We start from the raw sequence: 16,331 nt of genomic DNA on the forward strand, positions 1-16,331 counted from the left end.
TTTTATGGGACTTTTTTTTAACCACTTTTTAATATATATTTTTTTAACATTTACGCCATTAACCGTGTGGTTTCATTAATGTTGAATTTTAACTCCAGAAGACACTGGGCGTACCTGTACACCTTGCGCCCACTCCTCTTACATGACACAGGCTCAGGAGCTGACCCTGTGTCATAGTGGGGTGGTCCTGGCGGCTAACACCTGCTAGGACCCGTGTCTAATGCTGGACATCACCGGCATCTTTGAAATAAAAGTAATACAGTCCTGACAACTCAGTGGAGCTGATGTGGACCATTGGGGTAAAACCGCGGTGTCCCGATCATCTGAGAGGATGGTGGGAGGGCCCTTACCTGCCTCCTTGCCGTCCGATCAATGATCTCATGCTCCAGCCATGACAGGTGGAAGCAACAGAGCACCAATAACACTGATCAATGCTATGCTATGGCATAGCATTGAACGGTGTATGCAGTCCAAGTAGTGTAAAAAAAAAGTTAATAAAAGCGAATCAACCCTTTACCTAATAAAAGTTTGAATCACCTCCCTTTTTCCATAAAAAAAAAAATATGTAAAGAAAATTAAAGGGGTACTCAGGTGGAAAAAACAAATCTAAATAAACTGGTTCCAGTAAATTAAACAGATTTGTAAATTACTTCTATTTAAAAAATCTTAATCGTTCCAGTACTTATCAGCTGCTGTATGCTCCAGAGGAAGTTGAGTTGTTCTTTTCTGTCTGACCACAGAGCTCTCTGCTGATACCTCTGTCCATGTCAGGAACTGTCCAGAGCAGGATAGTTTTGCTATGGGGATTTGTATCTACTCTGGACAGTTCCTGACAGGGACAGAGGTGGCAGGAGAGAGCACTGTGGTGAGACAGAAAAGAACTACACAAATTCATTTGGAGCATACAGCAGCTGATAAGTACTGGAAGGATTAAGATTTGTTTAGTAGAAGTAATTTACAAATCACTTTGATTTTCTGGCACCAGTTGATATGAAAAAAATTGATTTCCACCAGAGTTCCTCTTTAAACATAAACATATGTGATATAGGCGTATACATAAAAAAATATCAAAGTCCAAAATTGCATATTTATACTTTGTATGCCAGAAAAAAATTATAAAAAGCGATCAAAAAGTCCCATCAAAGCAAAAATTGTACTGATAAAAACAACAGATCACGGCGCAAAAAATGAGCCTTCACATAGCCCAAATGGAAAAAAGTGGGTGGGTTAAACTTATTATGGGAGGGGCTTATTAACATTTATTACTTTTTTTTCCCTTTTTTTTTTAATTTACAATTTTTTTCATATGTTTTGTCTCCTTAGGGGAGTGTTTTCCAAGCAGTTTGTCTCCAGTTGCATAATTGGGAGTTGGAGGCACCCTGGGGAAACACTGCTATGGGGACTACTACTTGCAATCTTGTGATTGCAGACACTGATCAATGCAGTGCCATAGGAGACATAGCACAGTACTGATCAGTTTTATAGGCGCTCCAGTACTACAAGCTGCTGAGGCTGCCTGCATTATTGGAGCGCCTATTGGATGGGAGGGAGGAAGGTAGGGAACCTCCGCCCATCCTTTCAGCTGATCGGGACCATGCAGCATTTTGCCACGGGTGTCATGATCAGCTCCACTGAGCTACCAGCACTTGTTTTCGGCATTTTAGACACCACAATCAACTTTGATTGTGGTGTCTAAATGGCTAATGCCGGACATCACCCTGATCGGTGATGTCTGGCATTAGCCAGTATGAAGAGAGCTCAGCTCCTGAGCTCGCTTCATAGACCCGACGCATGGCTGCGCCGTGTACCTATGGAGACCAGTCATGGAGGGTTTAATTCACCTACTCCCAGTGCTAGGCACTGCTGGAAGGAGAGACAGTGAGATGCACAATGGATATGATATATGTGGGTATGTATAATGTGTGTATGTATGGTGAATGTATGATAGATGTTTGTGTATGTGTGTGATGGATTTGTGTGTGATAGATGTGTGTATGTGTATGTATGATAGATGTGTGTGAGATCATACATCTATAATACATACACACATTTATCATACATACGCACATGTCATACATACACATACATCAATTATACATACACATATCTATCATGCAGACACACAGCTATCGTATATACATCATACACACAACTATCATATACACATACATCTGTCATACACATATACACATCAATCATACATACTCACATCTATCATACATACACACACATCTATTATACAAATACACACATCTATCACGCATGCACATTTATTATACATACACACATTTATCATACATACACACATCTATCATACACGCACATCTATAACACACATCTATCATGTACATCCATCTATCATACATACATCATTCATATACACACACTCATCTATCATACATGCACACATCTACCATACATACGTCATATAAACACATCTATCGTACACACACATCTTGTGCACAGCCATACTAGTGATCATGTGTGTTGACTGCAAAAAAAAAAAAAAGACAATCATAAAGAGGAAAGAACAAGCAGTCATAGAATATCACACACCAACCAAGTTACAAAAATAAAAAAAAATCTTTATTTTACACAGGAACACAAACATTTAAAATAGAATGTATGCAGTGAAGGCTCACACATCTCCAGCCTGCTACACTCTCTGCTGCAGGGATTTTAAGGATCCTCAGTTGTCATCTATCCCACAGCGGTGAGTGTAGAAAGAGTTGTGTGAGGACGGGATCGGAGGTTGAGATAGGAGGACGAGATAGGAGGACGGGATAGGAGGTCGAGATAGGAGGTCGGGATATGAGGTCGGGATATGAGGACGGGATATGAGCTCGGGATATGAGGATGGGATATGAGGTTGAGATATGAGGACAGGATATGGGGTTGGGATAGGACAACAATATATGAGGACGGGATAAGAAGTCAAAAGCTTCCTCCTTTGTTGAGTTTCCTCCCCAACAAGGATTAGGAAGCAAAAACTGGGCAACGCCAGGTACTCAGCTAGTATATATATATATATATATATATATATATCTATATATACATATATATATATATATATATATATATATATGCACACAGTGCGGAGAACAAGTATTTAATACACTGCCGATTTTCCAGGTTTTCCTACTTACAAAGCATGTAGAGATCTCTAAGTTTTATCACTGGTATCTTCAACTGTGAGAGACCAAATCTAAAACAAAAATCCAGACAAATTTACAATTTATTGCATGACATAAGAGTTTGATACATCAGAAAAGCATACTGTAACTTCATATTTGGTACAGAAACTTCTGTTTGCAATTACAGAGATCATACATTTCCTGTAGTTCTTGACCCGGTTTGCACACACTGCAGCAGGGATTTTGGCCCACTCCTCCACACAGACTTTCTCTAGATCCTTCAGGTTTTGGGGCTGTCGCTGGACAATACGGACTTTCAGCCTCCTCCAAAGATTTTCTATTGGGTTTAGGTCTGGAGACTGGCTAGGCCACTCCAGGACCTTGAGATGCTTCTTACTGATCCACTGCTTAGTTGCCCTGGCTGTGTGCTTGGGTCGTTGTGATGCTGGAAGACCCAGCCATGACCCCTCTTCATTGCTCATACTGAGGGAAGGAGGTTCTTGCGATACTTAGCCCCATTCATCCTCCCCTCAATGCGGTGCAGCCGTCCTGTCCCCTTTGCAGAAAAGTAGTCCCAAAAAATGATGCTTCCACCTCCATGCTTCATGGTTGGGATGGTGTTCTTGAGGTTGTAATTGTCCTCCTTCTTCTTCCAAACAAGACTAGTGCAGTTTAGACCTAAAAGCTCTATTTTTGTTTCATCAGACCACATGACCTTCTCCCATTATAACACTGGATCATCCAGATAGTCATTGGCAAACTTCAGATGGGCCTGGACATGCACTGGCTTGAGCAGGGGGATCTTGCGTGCACCTCAGAATTTAAATCCATGGTTGATATGTGATCAAATACTTATGTCATGCAATAAAATTCTAATACATTTTTAAAGAAATGATACAATGTGATTTTCTGGATTTTTGTTTTAGATTCCATCTCTCACAGTTGAGGGGTACTTATGATAAAAATTACAGACCTCTGCATGAAAACCTGTAAAATCGGAAGTGTATCAAATACTTGTTCTTCCCACTGTATTTCAATGTAGCAGAGATGACTGTGTTCTGCTTCCCTAATGTAGTAAAGGCGAGTTCCGGTTCTCTTTTTCTGGCCATGTTTCTTTTCTAGCCATGTTCCTTGATCCTTGGCAGGTTGCGTTTCTTCCAGTGAATCCAGTGTCTTGTCCTTATCTTGATCTCAGGTTGTATCCTGTATCCTGATTTCCATCATGTTGTTCCTGATGGAGTTTTGTAGGTGGTGAAGTCCTAATCCGGGCCTTTGCTTTGGTCATGGTCTTATTCCTTTTCTGTTTTAGACATGCAATAATCCGGTTCCATTGACCCCACAAGGCCACTGTGATTGGGTTACCTGCAGTCACCTGGCTGCATCCCTCTTGCAGGTCGACACCTCTCTCGGTAGCTCTCCACTTTGGAGTAATTTCCTCCTTCTCTTCTTTTGTTCTTTCCTTTCCTTCTATGTAGATGTCTTCTTCTTTCTCTTCCTACTACAGCCCATGTTGAGTCCGAGTCTTCAGCTGGGCACTAACAAAAGAAATCAATCATCATTAATCTGGCAAGAAATAAAACATTATTTGACCTTTCGCTCTAGCTCATAGAAAATGTTCCCCATATAGATTGTATGTAAGGACATTTCCAGATTATATAGAGATAATTTGCGTTCTGCTCCTGGGATTTTGGACATACTGAAGCTCCATTGATAAACCTTTTATGTAAAGTCAAGGGAGGAACAATAACTTCTATGACTTATCCTAAATGGAGTAAGTTTATATTGATAATTATTGAAAGCCATATCATCATTTTCCCATGTACTCTTCCATGTCCTTGCATGCAATAGTCCAAAATCCCCTCCCAAATAGATTTACCAATCCTTAGTGACAACAAACATTAAGTATAAAGCCTGATGGGCTGTATTTGTGCGAGGGGCGGAAGTAATTATCGCTCCCTGCCCTTCCAGGTGGGTCTTATTGGGAACAGGTGGGGGCGTGTGTATATAACTCCCCCCTCCCCTACAGGGGCGGAGCACGTGTCGTCTGTGGAATCTCTGCTTCCTGTGGCAGTCTGGTGTTTGAATCTCCCACAAAAATCTTCAGAGCTGCTGCTCACGGTGCGGAGGCCTCGCTGATCATGAGTCTGGGGGGGTGCAGGCGCGGCATTCCGGGCAGCTCCGCTGGCTGTCTTATCTGGGGATGCTGTGTCTCACTCTGATTATAAGGTAATATTGGGCAGGTATGGTTCTGGCTGGCTCGGCCCGCAGGGGTAGTGGGGGCCAGGAGCGGCAAGCAGGTGAGTTAAATCGGTGCTGGGGGTGGTGCGGCCTCAGCATTTCGCGCAGCCCGCTAGTTGCCTCATGGCGACATGTGGACCGCCCGCCACCCGCACAGCTACAATTGTCTATGCCCCTGGGACAGGTTGCGGCAGCTTCCCAGTCCTCGTTAGGCGGACCTGTCAGCTTGTCTGCTATCGTTAATCTAAAGTATAGTGTAATGCTCTGCGGAGGGTTGTTTCAATATAACGTTTGCTGTATACAGTGTGGTGAAATGCTCTGCAAAGAGTCGTTTCAATATAACTTTTGCTGTGTGCTGCGGTGCTCTACGGGATATACGGTGCCCTTGCAGTATACGGTACAGTGTAATGCTCTGCAAAGGGTCTCGTTACAATATAACATGTACTATATAACGGTATAGTGCAGTGCTCTGCAGATGGTCTCGTTACAATATAGTATACATGATATACAGTTATCTTGTAATACTCTGCAGATGGTCTCGTTACAATATAGTATACATGATATACAGTTATGGTGCAATAATCTGCAGATGGTCTCGTTACAATATAGTATAGATGATATACAGCTATGGTGATATGCTCTGCAGATGGTCTCGTTACAATATAGTATACATGATATATAGTTAAGGTGCAATGCTCTGCAGATGGTCTTGTTACAATATAATATATACTATATACAGTATAGTGCTATACTCTGCAGATGGTCTCATTATAAACAAACTTTATACAGTTAGTGCAATTCTCTGCAGATGGGATGGTTTCAATATAACATATTATATAGGGCATAGTGCAATGCTCTGCAGAGGGTCGTTACAGTTAGCATGTGCAGAGTGGTGCAATGCTCTGCGAAGGGTCTCGTTGCAACACAGGGTGGCATTTACTGCTTGGTGTGGTGCAATACTCTGCAGAGGATCACATTTCAGGGTAGCATATGCCGTGTGGGGTGATGCAGTGCTCTGCAGAGTGTCTTGTTTCAATATAGTATACAGTAGGGTGCAATACTCTGTAGAGATATAACATAGGCTACATCTAATTAAATCATAGTATACACAGTGTAATACTCGTTATTTACACGATCATGGTATCCATACGGTTCATACGCTTGGTTTATAATGGGCATACACGCATTACTGGTACAAGGGGCACACGAGTAGAGCATCTTCACGGTTTGATAACTCCATGAGTTTCTTATCATCCTTACACTCATGGTTAATTCTTACGCTTATGGCACACTGTTCGTACGCGCATAGTATGTATACAGTTTCATGTGCTAATATCATTATATACGGTACATATACTCACTGACGATACATTCACAGCATTTATACTGTGCAAACTCGTTTATGCTTTTCACCTCATGGTTATTCTCTCACTCGCTGGTGTTTTACATGGTCCACATACTTGGCATTTATGCTGTTCACATATTCTTGGCATGTTCACTGTCTTACATTCTTTCCACCATGTTACGTTCATGGCAATCAAACACCTCATAATTATCACTGGTTCATACGCTCAAAGTATCATTCGGTTCATATGTTAATGGTATTTCATACTGGTTACGGCAGTATACTGCCTATAGCAATTATACGGTTCATACACTCATGGCAGTTATAGTGGTCACACGCTCACGGTTCTTAAGTTGTTCACATGTTCACCGCATTCATACATGCAGGTTTCATACGCTCATGGCAGTTATATTGGTCACACAGTTATGGTTTTATTGTTCACACGTTCATCGCATTCATACACGCAGGGTTCATACGCTCCTGGCAGATATATTGGTTACACGGTCATGGTTTTGTTGTTCACACGTTCACCACATTCATACACGCAGGTTTCATACGCTCATGGCAGTTATATTGGTCACACGATTATGGTTTTGTTGTTCACACGTTCATTGCATTCATACACGCAGGGTTCATACGCTCATGGCAGTTATATTGGTTACACGGTCATGGTTTTGTTGTTCACACGTTCACCCCATTCATACACGCAGGGTTCATACGCTCATGGCAGTAATATTGGTTACACGGTCATGGTTTTGTTATTCACACGTTCATCGCATTCATACACGCAGGGTTCATACGGTTCATACGCTCATGGCATTTATATTGGTTACACGGTCATGGTTTTGTTATTCACACGTTCACCGCATTCATACACGCAGGTTTCATACGGTTCTAACATATAGTGTTATGCTGTTTCGTGCAGTTGTGGCCACGTGCTCATAGCATGTTCACAGCATTATACTGCTCATAGTACTCATACCTCATAGCGTCATACCACATATTAATTCGTAGCACATATGCTTGACGCTTATACTGCACATGTACTTGTAACATTTATACTGCACATACACATGGCCTACATCAGGCACATACGCTCTTAGCATTAATACAGCAAGTATACTCATAGCATTATACTTCTCAGAGTATCATACCACTATACACTCATAGCATTTATACCACATACACGCTCGTTGTATTCATACCACAGACATGTTCACGTCATATATATTGCACATAGAATTGTAGCAATACACTACACGGACATTCGTAGCATTCATTCTGTACATCCGATGGTAGTAATTATTATGCTGACACGTTGTAGTACTTATTCTGCGTACATGTAGCATTCATTCTGTTATGTTCTCTGCACTAACATCCATAGCGTTTACTGTACATGGGTAATGGTATTTATTCTGCATGTTCATCCATAGCGTCTACACTACACACATGCTCCCGTAGCTTTTACTGTACGTATGTTCATAGCTTTCATTCTGTGTATTTGTGCATAGTCTTTTATACGGAAAGTTCACTCAGGTTTGTCAGGATGTGGCCCTATTGCCTAACTCCTCTTCAGGTTAAGGGGTCAATGTCGGTTGCTACTGACTCGTTCAGAGCAATCGCATTGTTGTTTATTGTCATGACCTGACAAGTTCTCAGGTCAGATACTACCTCCTCTGTTTTATTTCACGACTACGTTATCAGTTAGTTATAGTACACATATTCAACTATCCGGTACAGGTACTCGTTCAAAGGGTGGTCATCCTTTTAGTGGCACTAATCGGCTGTTCAATACCCGGTCACCTGACTCATTCCTTCAGTGGTTCAGAGCAACGAATTTCAGGAATACTCCAATGTTAACCTGTTGCCTTACTCCTCTTCAGGTCAAGGGGTAATGTCGGTTGCTACTGACTCGTATTCAGAGCAATTTTGTCGTTGGTGTATTTGTTATGACCTGACATGTTTTCAGGTCAGATACAACCTCGTCTGTTGTATTTCTCGATTGCGTTATTTCGTTATAGTACACAGATTCAACTCTCTGGCATAGTTGCACGTTATGCTCATAGTCTGGTTACATTCATAGCATTATTTTGTTGTACTGCACATGGGTAATAGTTTTTCAGCATTTTCATCCTTAGAGTCTACACTACACATATGCTCCCGTAGCTTTACTGTACTCATTCTTATAGCTTTCAAACTGCATATTCGTGCATAGTGTTTATACGGAAAGCTTATACAGCTTTGTTAGGATGTTGCCCTATTTGCCTGACTCCTTCAGTTTAAGGAGTTAATGTCGGTTGCTACCAACGAATTTTCAGAGCAATTACATTGTGGTTTATTGTCATGACCTGAGACGTTCTCAGGACAGATACAGCCTCCTCCGTGGTATTTCATGACCCCGTTATCAGTTACTTATAGTAGACATATTCAACTATCCGGCATAGTTGCACGTTGTCTTTTATCTTTTTAGATATATGTTGTTTGCACTTTATTTTCTAGGCATGTATGCTGTACTCATAATGGTGTTAGAGCATAAATTCATAACGTTCCTTACATTTTCACGGTACTTACGCTCCCAGCTTGTGTATGATACATGCACCAGTACACAGCATTTGTTGCATACTACCATAGTTGTATGCGGGTAGGTTATTATGTGCATTCGTTCCTAGTGTTGAATAGCAGTTGCACCTCTGGCTGTACATATATTTACATTACACGATTACAGTATTCATATTGTGCTTACATTCATTGCAGATACATCGAGCACATATTCTTAAACCTCCTACGTCTGCAGGGGGGGATGCAACGCATAGGTTATTGTTACAGACATGTCTCAGAGCAATAACATATTGAGTAGCGACTTGTAGTTGGGTATACTGTTAGCAGGTTATGCCGTACATACGGTTAACATGTTTCATGTGGTGCACACAGTGGAGGTAGATCATTTGGTTAGGGTATTGGACACAATTGGTCATTTTTGTTACTGTTACGCCTTCAGAACAACACGCCAGCTTCATACAGGTATCTTGTCATGAATACTCATGATGTTACCCTGTTGCCTGACTCCTCTTCAGTTTAAAAGGGGTAATGCCAGTTGCTACTGACTCGTTTTCAGGGCAATTTTGTCGTTTGTTATATTTGTTATGACCGGACACGTTTTCAGGTCAGATACAACCTCGTCTGTTGTAGTTCTCAATGACGTTATCATTTGGTTATAGTACACAGATTCAACTATCCGGCATAGTTGCACGTTCTCTTTTAAGGAGGGCCAGCATTTAGTTGCAGATATATTTTGCATTTAATACACAGTTACATGACTCATTTCTTTAGGATCGGGGATTGAATCGTGGTTGCTACTGTCTCATTTCAGAGCAATTGATTTGACATGGTTATGTAGGTAATCTGACACATTTCAGATAGCATACAATCTCAATATGGCATTTCACACTTACGTATTTGAAAAAAAAAAGTGGTTTACAAAGACCTGTGACGTTTACAGGCACGATGATTTCACAAAGACCTGTCATGTCTACAGGCTCGATGGTTCCGCGGGGACCTGTGACGGGTTCAGGCACGACGTGTCGCAAAGACCTGTCAGGTCTACAGGCATGATGGTTCACCTAAACACTGGTCACGTCTACAGGTACGTTGCTCACGCAGGGAGCTGTCATCTGCAATGGGTCATCACTTCCAAGTCCAGTTGGGTCAGTCAGGTGGCTAGTTAGGTATGTCTGCTGTTACAGTCTCAATCAGGTAAGGTGCCTTCGTGAACCTTGTCAGGCAACATGACCCACACGGTCTATCAGGTAGATAGGTATTTCTTGTCATTTACCTGTCAGTTTAGTTTTTGCCTCTTAAATAGCAGGGGATTGGTGCTTGTCAGACCGGCCATGAAGTTAGCCTTTCCGTGTCCATTTGAAGTAATGTCACAAGTAGGGATGGTAATAGGTATAGTTCAGTTAGTATATTTGGCAGGGAAGGTTATTCTCAGGTTGATTCTTTACAGATGGACGTTACTACCACGGTTTCAAAGGTATGGTTACCACCTCTAGTAGTCACTAGTTGGTCAGGGCTACTCTTTCAGCACACTAGGTATAGTCTACTTCGGGTATGTGAAGATTGATGCTGGATGTAGGATGTTTTATTTTCAGGAATTGTATTCATCCTAGCATGGTTGCTATTTGCCCTCTATAGGCGTGCCCTCATTGCGCGGTTATGGCACAACTCAGACCGCTATGCTAGGGTAAGATCTTGTATAGATATGTAGGCAATCTTTCCTGTCACTAGTACACGTATGGAGCCCCGAACACAAGTATAAAGCCTGATGGGCTGTATTTGTGCGAGGGGCGGAAGTAATTATCGCTCCCTGCACTTCCAGGTGGGGCTTATTGGGAACAGGTGGGGGCGTGTGTATATAACTTCCCCCTCTCCTACAGGGGAGGAGCACGTGTCGTTTGTGGAACCCTCCCAACCCTCCCTTATCTTATTCCTTCACTATAGTGCATGCCCTCTATAGGCGTGCCCTCATTGCGCGGTTATGGCACAACTCAGACCCCTATGCTAGGGTAAGATCTTGTATAGGTATGTAGGCAATCTTTCCTGTCACTAGTACACGTTTGGAGCCCCGAACACAAATACAGTATTCATACTTCTTCACTGTTTGTACCAATTGCATGTTGATGTGTTTATTTGTCTGCTCAGTTTCCAACACACTGGTGTCCACTGGGTGTTAGCAGTCGTACCTTGTTCACATCGTGATGCCAGGGCACCGTTTATACAATCCATGGTCCAAAGGTGGGAGACAGTCTTCCTGGGCAAGACACGATGAGAAAATAAACCCATCGACATAAGGTTATGGTTAACTGCCTTTACTGAGCTTGTGAAGTTGGTATAACACAAACAGCTAGCTTTAGTCTGAGAGTGCAGTGTAGCCCTTGCTAGCCTTGTTGCTGTTCTGAGACTTTTGGTGCTTTCCACTGGATGGAATTGTAGAATTTATGATTCTGGTAGCTAGGGTCCTTCCAAGACAATGTAGACTATTCTGCAAGGGCATGTAATCCTCCCGCGAGTGACACTTGTAGAATGACCAGGTAGTAAGATTTAAACTGAAGTAGGCCTCTACTTAGGACACACGACACAGCACACCTGAGCTTAGCTGTTGCTCATGGATTAGCCTGTTGAATGAAACTAGACAGGCTAATGTGCAGTACTAGACTGACTAACCCCTCCCCTGTACTTCACTACACAGAGGAGACTTTTGGGGTCACATTGGCTCACATGGGGTTCCTATTTTTAAAGGCACATTAACATGTCAAACATACATACATGGAACCATAAAAAAATTAATTTAATATAATATAAAACATATATTATATATAAAATATATATATTTTTATATTACACTATTCACATAATTGCTAGGGGGCCGAACACCCTGTGCTGCCAGGCTGCCCGAGACAGCCCAAAACCACGGGACAGCCACTTGTGCTGGGACACCACAAACTACCTCTCTAAAACACAGCCGCACACTGCGCCCAGTCCTCGCGGTTGAGGGATGACGAACGGCAGTCCTGGGGTAGGAGATTGGAGACTCTTTGTTTTCACTCTGTTGTGCCAATTGGGTAAATGTGGTACAGTAAAGTGACCTTATAACTGCGCTCCAACAGTTAAACACACATGACATACGGACATAAAACAGTACTCTAATGTACACCACAGGTTGGGACAATTCTGAGGGAACTCCAAAAGGTGGACCGGCGCTGCCGTAGGCTAGCATTTAGCAACCAGTCGTATGCCACGGGGCCCTTCGGCTTCTAGCACTTCTCCCCACAACGTGAATTGAGTCCTCCTCCATGGCCACATCCTGGGACAAATAAAGACAGCAAAAAGACACCTCCTTCCACAACAATTTACTACCAAGGTGCCACCTTGAATTTTGGTGCCCTCCTGTGCTTCAGGAAACACTTAAGATAGGGTACATGAAACATAGAAAGAAGGATATGCATCCTGACTAGTTATGAAAAAGGTATTTTACTGTTACGTACGTCCGGGCCGTGAGCGCATTGTCCTCTCTCCTCCTCTGGCCGGCGGGGCTAGGATTCGCACTGCGGGACACGCCCTCATGCGAACCCCAGCCTGTCACTCACCTCTGTCCCCTGCTGTTTTCTTACAACTTCGGCGCGCGTGTCCCCGTCTCCTAGGGCGCGCGTGCGTCAGAGCTCTCAGATTTTAAGGGCCAGTGTGGCCGCAATTATGTTTTGCACCTGCACCATCATTATAAGTTTCTGCACCTCCTCCCACTCTCTGCTGGATCTTTGTTTGCCTTTGTGCCTGAGAGAAAGTTGAATTCCGTGTTTCCTTGTCGTGTACCAGACCTTGCATTCCGTGACCTGACTGTGATTCCAGCTGCCTGCCTATTGACCTTCTGCTACCCTACTGACTACGCTCCTGTGCCACCATCCCTGACCTCCCGCTAGCCTGAGTTCGTCTTGCCTCATCCCTTCTGCTCCACGCTTCACCTCAGCTGCCTGTGTGGTTGAATCGTGCCAGGGGTAGCGACCTGGGTGCCGCCAGCCGCAGCAAGTCCATCCCGCTTTGCGGCGGGCTCTGGGGAAAACCAGTGGCACCTTAGACTCTGCTAACTGGTACAGCCCGCGTCATCTGCCACACAGGTCAAGGGTATCCACTACATCTCCAGCTCCAGACCACATTGGTGTCACGGATCTACTATCGACTGAATGCCAGTCGACTGCGGTGAGTCTTACAGTAAGATCCGGCCCTGGAACCTGCTGAGGTACCTCTGCCAGAGGTTTTGGACCTTCCTTCCATTGTGGTCCGTCAGTTGCAACAGTTGGCCCATCAGGTGCAGCAATTAAATAGACTGTCCACCATGATGCAGCAACTTCTGACCATGCAACAGCAGTCGCAATCTGCAGTTTCCTCCAGATCAAAGCTTCGCCTTTCCCTTCCCAAGAAGTTTGACGGAGATCCTAAGTTGTGTTGAGGCTTTGGGACTCAGTGCTCCATGCACCTGGAGCTCATAGCAGGTCTGTTCCCGTCGGAACGTGCAAAGGTTGTGTTTGTGGTCAGTCTCTTGTCTGGAAAGGCCCTGGCCTGAGCTACTCCTCTCTGGGATCGCAGTGATCCAATTTCCTCTAATCTCACGGCCTTCTTAGCTGAGTTCCACAGTGTTTTTGAAGAACCCGCACGAGCCTCCTCTGTCGAGACCGCTTTTCTTAACCTAAGACAAGTGGTTTCTTCCGTGGATGACTATGCTGTCCAGTTTCGTACCCTTGCTTCAGAATTGTCATGGAACGACGAAGCCTTTTGTGCTACATTCAAAAAAGGACTGTCCAGCAGAATAAAGGATGTCCTTGCTGCACGAGATCCTCCGTGTAACCTGTCTGATCTGATTTGTTAAGCCACACGTATTGATGTGGATTTTGCCAAAAGACAGGAGGAACTTCGTAATGAAAGAGAACCAACCCAAACATGGTGATATAATCGCTTGGCACCCGTGTTTCAACATCCACCTCTTCAGTCTTCAGTGCCTCTTGCCACACAGGCTATGCAAGTGGATCATACTCACCTAACCCAGCAGGAGAGATCCCGACGACGCAATATGAATTTGTTGCTATATTGTGCCAGTCCGGAGCACTTTCTCAAAGACTGTTCTTCCCTTCCACAGCATCCGGAAAAACGCTCATGCATGAATATCGTCTACCTGTGAGTCGCCTTGTGTAGCCCCTGTTCATCTATTCTGTCAATGGACAAAATCTGGTCTGTACAGTGTTGTACTGCACAGAGTCTCTTCTCATGCAGTTGGGAGTCTCGCATAAGGAAAGGATTGAATTATACATACTTCCTCATTGTACTTCACAGATACTTCTCGGTCTTCCCTGGCACCAACACCATTCCCCGCAGCTTGACTGGAAGTCTGGAGAGATCACTCGCTGGGGTCAGTGCTGTCAAAGTCGATCTCTGGTGCAGGTCCTGCCTAAAGTAGTTTCTTCCTTACCTCCTATGCCTGGTCTGCCTTCCCCTTATCAAGATTTTTCCGATGTCTTTTGCGAAAAACTTTACCTCCGCAGCATCCTTGCGATTGCCCCATTGATTTACAGCCTGGGACTATGACTCCTCGTGGTAGAATCTATCCTCTGTCTGTACCAGAGACTCAAGCCATGCAAAAGTATATCCAAGAGAACCTCCAAAAAGGATTAATCCGAAAATCCTCTTCACCTGCTGGAGCCGGGTTCTTCTTTGTGGGCAAGAAGGATGGTTCTCTCCGCCCATGTGTTGATTACAGAGGTCTCAACAAAATCACGATCAAAAATCGTTAACCTCTTCCTCTTAACTCTGAACACTTTGAGGGGCCAAGGGGCCGTCTCCGAGGGGCCAAGGTCTTCTCCAAATTGTATTTACGTGAAGCTTATAATCTGATTCGAATCCGAGAGGGAGACGAATGGAAACAGCTTTCAATGCCCGAGATGGACATTTTGAGTATTTCATGATGCCTTTCGGTCTTTGTAATGCTCCAGCTGTATTTCAGGAATTCGTCAATTATATCTTCCGTGACCTTCTCTATACCTGTGTTGTTGTGTATCTTGATGACATCCTGATCTATTCTTCCAACCTGCAATATCATCATATTCATGTTTGCCAGGTCCTTCGATGCCTTCGGAGGAATCATCTCTACACTAAACTGGAGAAATGCCTTTTTTTAGGAATCCAGTCTCCCATTTCTTGGTTATATTGTCTCTCATCATGGTCTGCAAATGGATCCTGGAAAACAGTCTGCAGTTTTGGATTGGCCTCGCCCTACCGGTCTTCAGGCTATTCAACGTTTCCTGGGATTTGCCAACTATTACAGTCAGTTCATCCCACATTTCTCTTCTCTGGTCGCTCCCATTGTAGCCCTCCCCAGAAAGAACTCTAACCCTAAATCATGGACTCCTGAGGCCGAAGAGGCATTATCCAGCCTAAAATATGCCTTTGCTTCTGCTTCCGTGCTTTCAAGACCTGATCCAGAAAGACCTTTTGCCATGGAGGTTGACGCTTCGTCCATAGGAGCCGGTGTCATTCTTACGCAGAAAAACTCCAAGGGTAAAACTGTAACCTGTGGATTCTTTTCAAAAACCTTGTCGCCAGCAGAAAGGAACTACTCCATCAGAGATCGAGAACTACTAGCTATAAAACTCGCACTAGAAAAGTGGCAACATTTTTTGGAAGGATCTCCTCATCCGATCAGTATCTGCTCTGACCACAAGAATCCTCTGTACCTCCAGACTACTCAGCATTTGAACCCACGACAGGCAAGGTGGTCATTGTTCTTCTCAAGGTTTAGTTTTTTTTATTCATTTCCGTCCAGCTAACAAGAATATCAGAGCTGATGCCCTTTACATGTCCTCTTAAGTTGTGGGTTTGGATTCTACACCAAGGCATATTATCCCTCCAGACCGTCTGATATCCGCAGCTCCTGCCAATCTTCTGCAGGTACCTCTTGGTAAAACCTTTGTACCTGTAAGATTGAGATGCAAAGTCTTGAAATTGGGTCATTCTTCTTTGTTGGCTGGTCATCCTGGAGTACGTAAAATGTTTCTTTTAATCTCCCGACA

At 43.6% G+C, this 16,331-nt stretch overlaps 1 protein-coding gene across 1 annotated transcript in view; it reads right to left on the reverse strand.

The window, feature by feature from the left end:
- The window catches only part of LOC130283125 (protein kinase C delta type-like), a 49,904-nt gene extending 34,498 nt beyond the window's left edge, over positions 1 to 15,406 (reverse strand). The window contains exons 1-3 of the mRNA XM_056532315.1: positions 15,350 to 15,406; positions 4,497 to 4,669; positions 3,147 to 3,205 (exon numbers count right to left, since the gene is read on the reverse strand). Coding sequence (XP_056388290.1) covers positions 3,147 to 3,205; positions 4,497 to 4,669; positions 15,350 to 15,406 — 289 coding nt within the window. The remainder of the gene's footprint in view (positions 1 to 3,146; positions 3,206 to 4,496; positions 4,670 to 15,349) is intronic.
- Between the last annotated feature and the right edge of the window lie 925 nt (positions 15,407 to 16,331).

This window comes from Hyla sarda, chromosome 7 (genome assembly GCF_029499605.1).
Source record: "Hyla sarda isolate aHylSar1 chromosome 7, aHylSar1.hap1, whole genome shotgun sequence".
Taxonomy (NCBI): Eukaryota; Metazoa; Chordata; class Amphibia; order Anura; family Hylidae; genus Hyla; species Hyla sarda.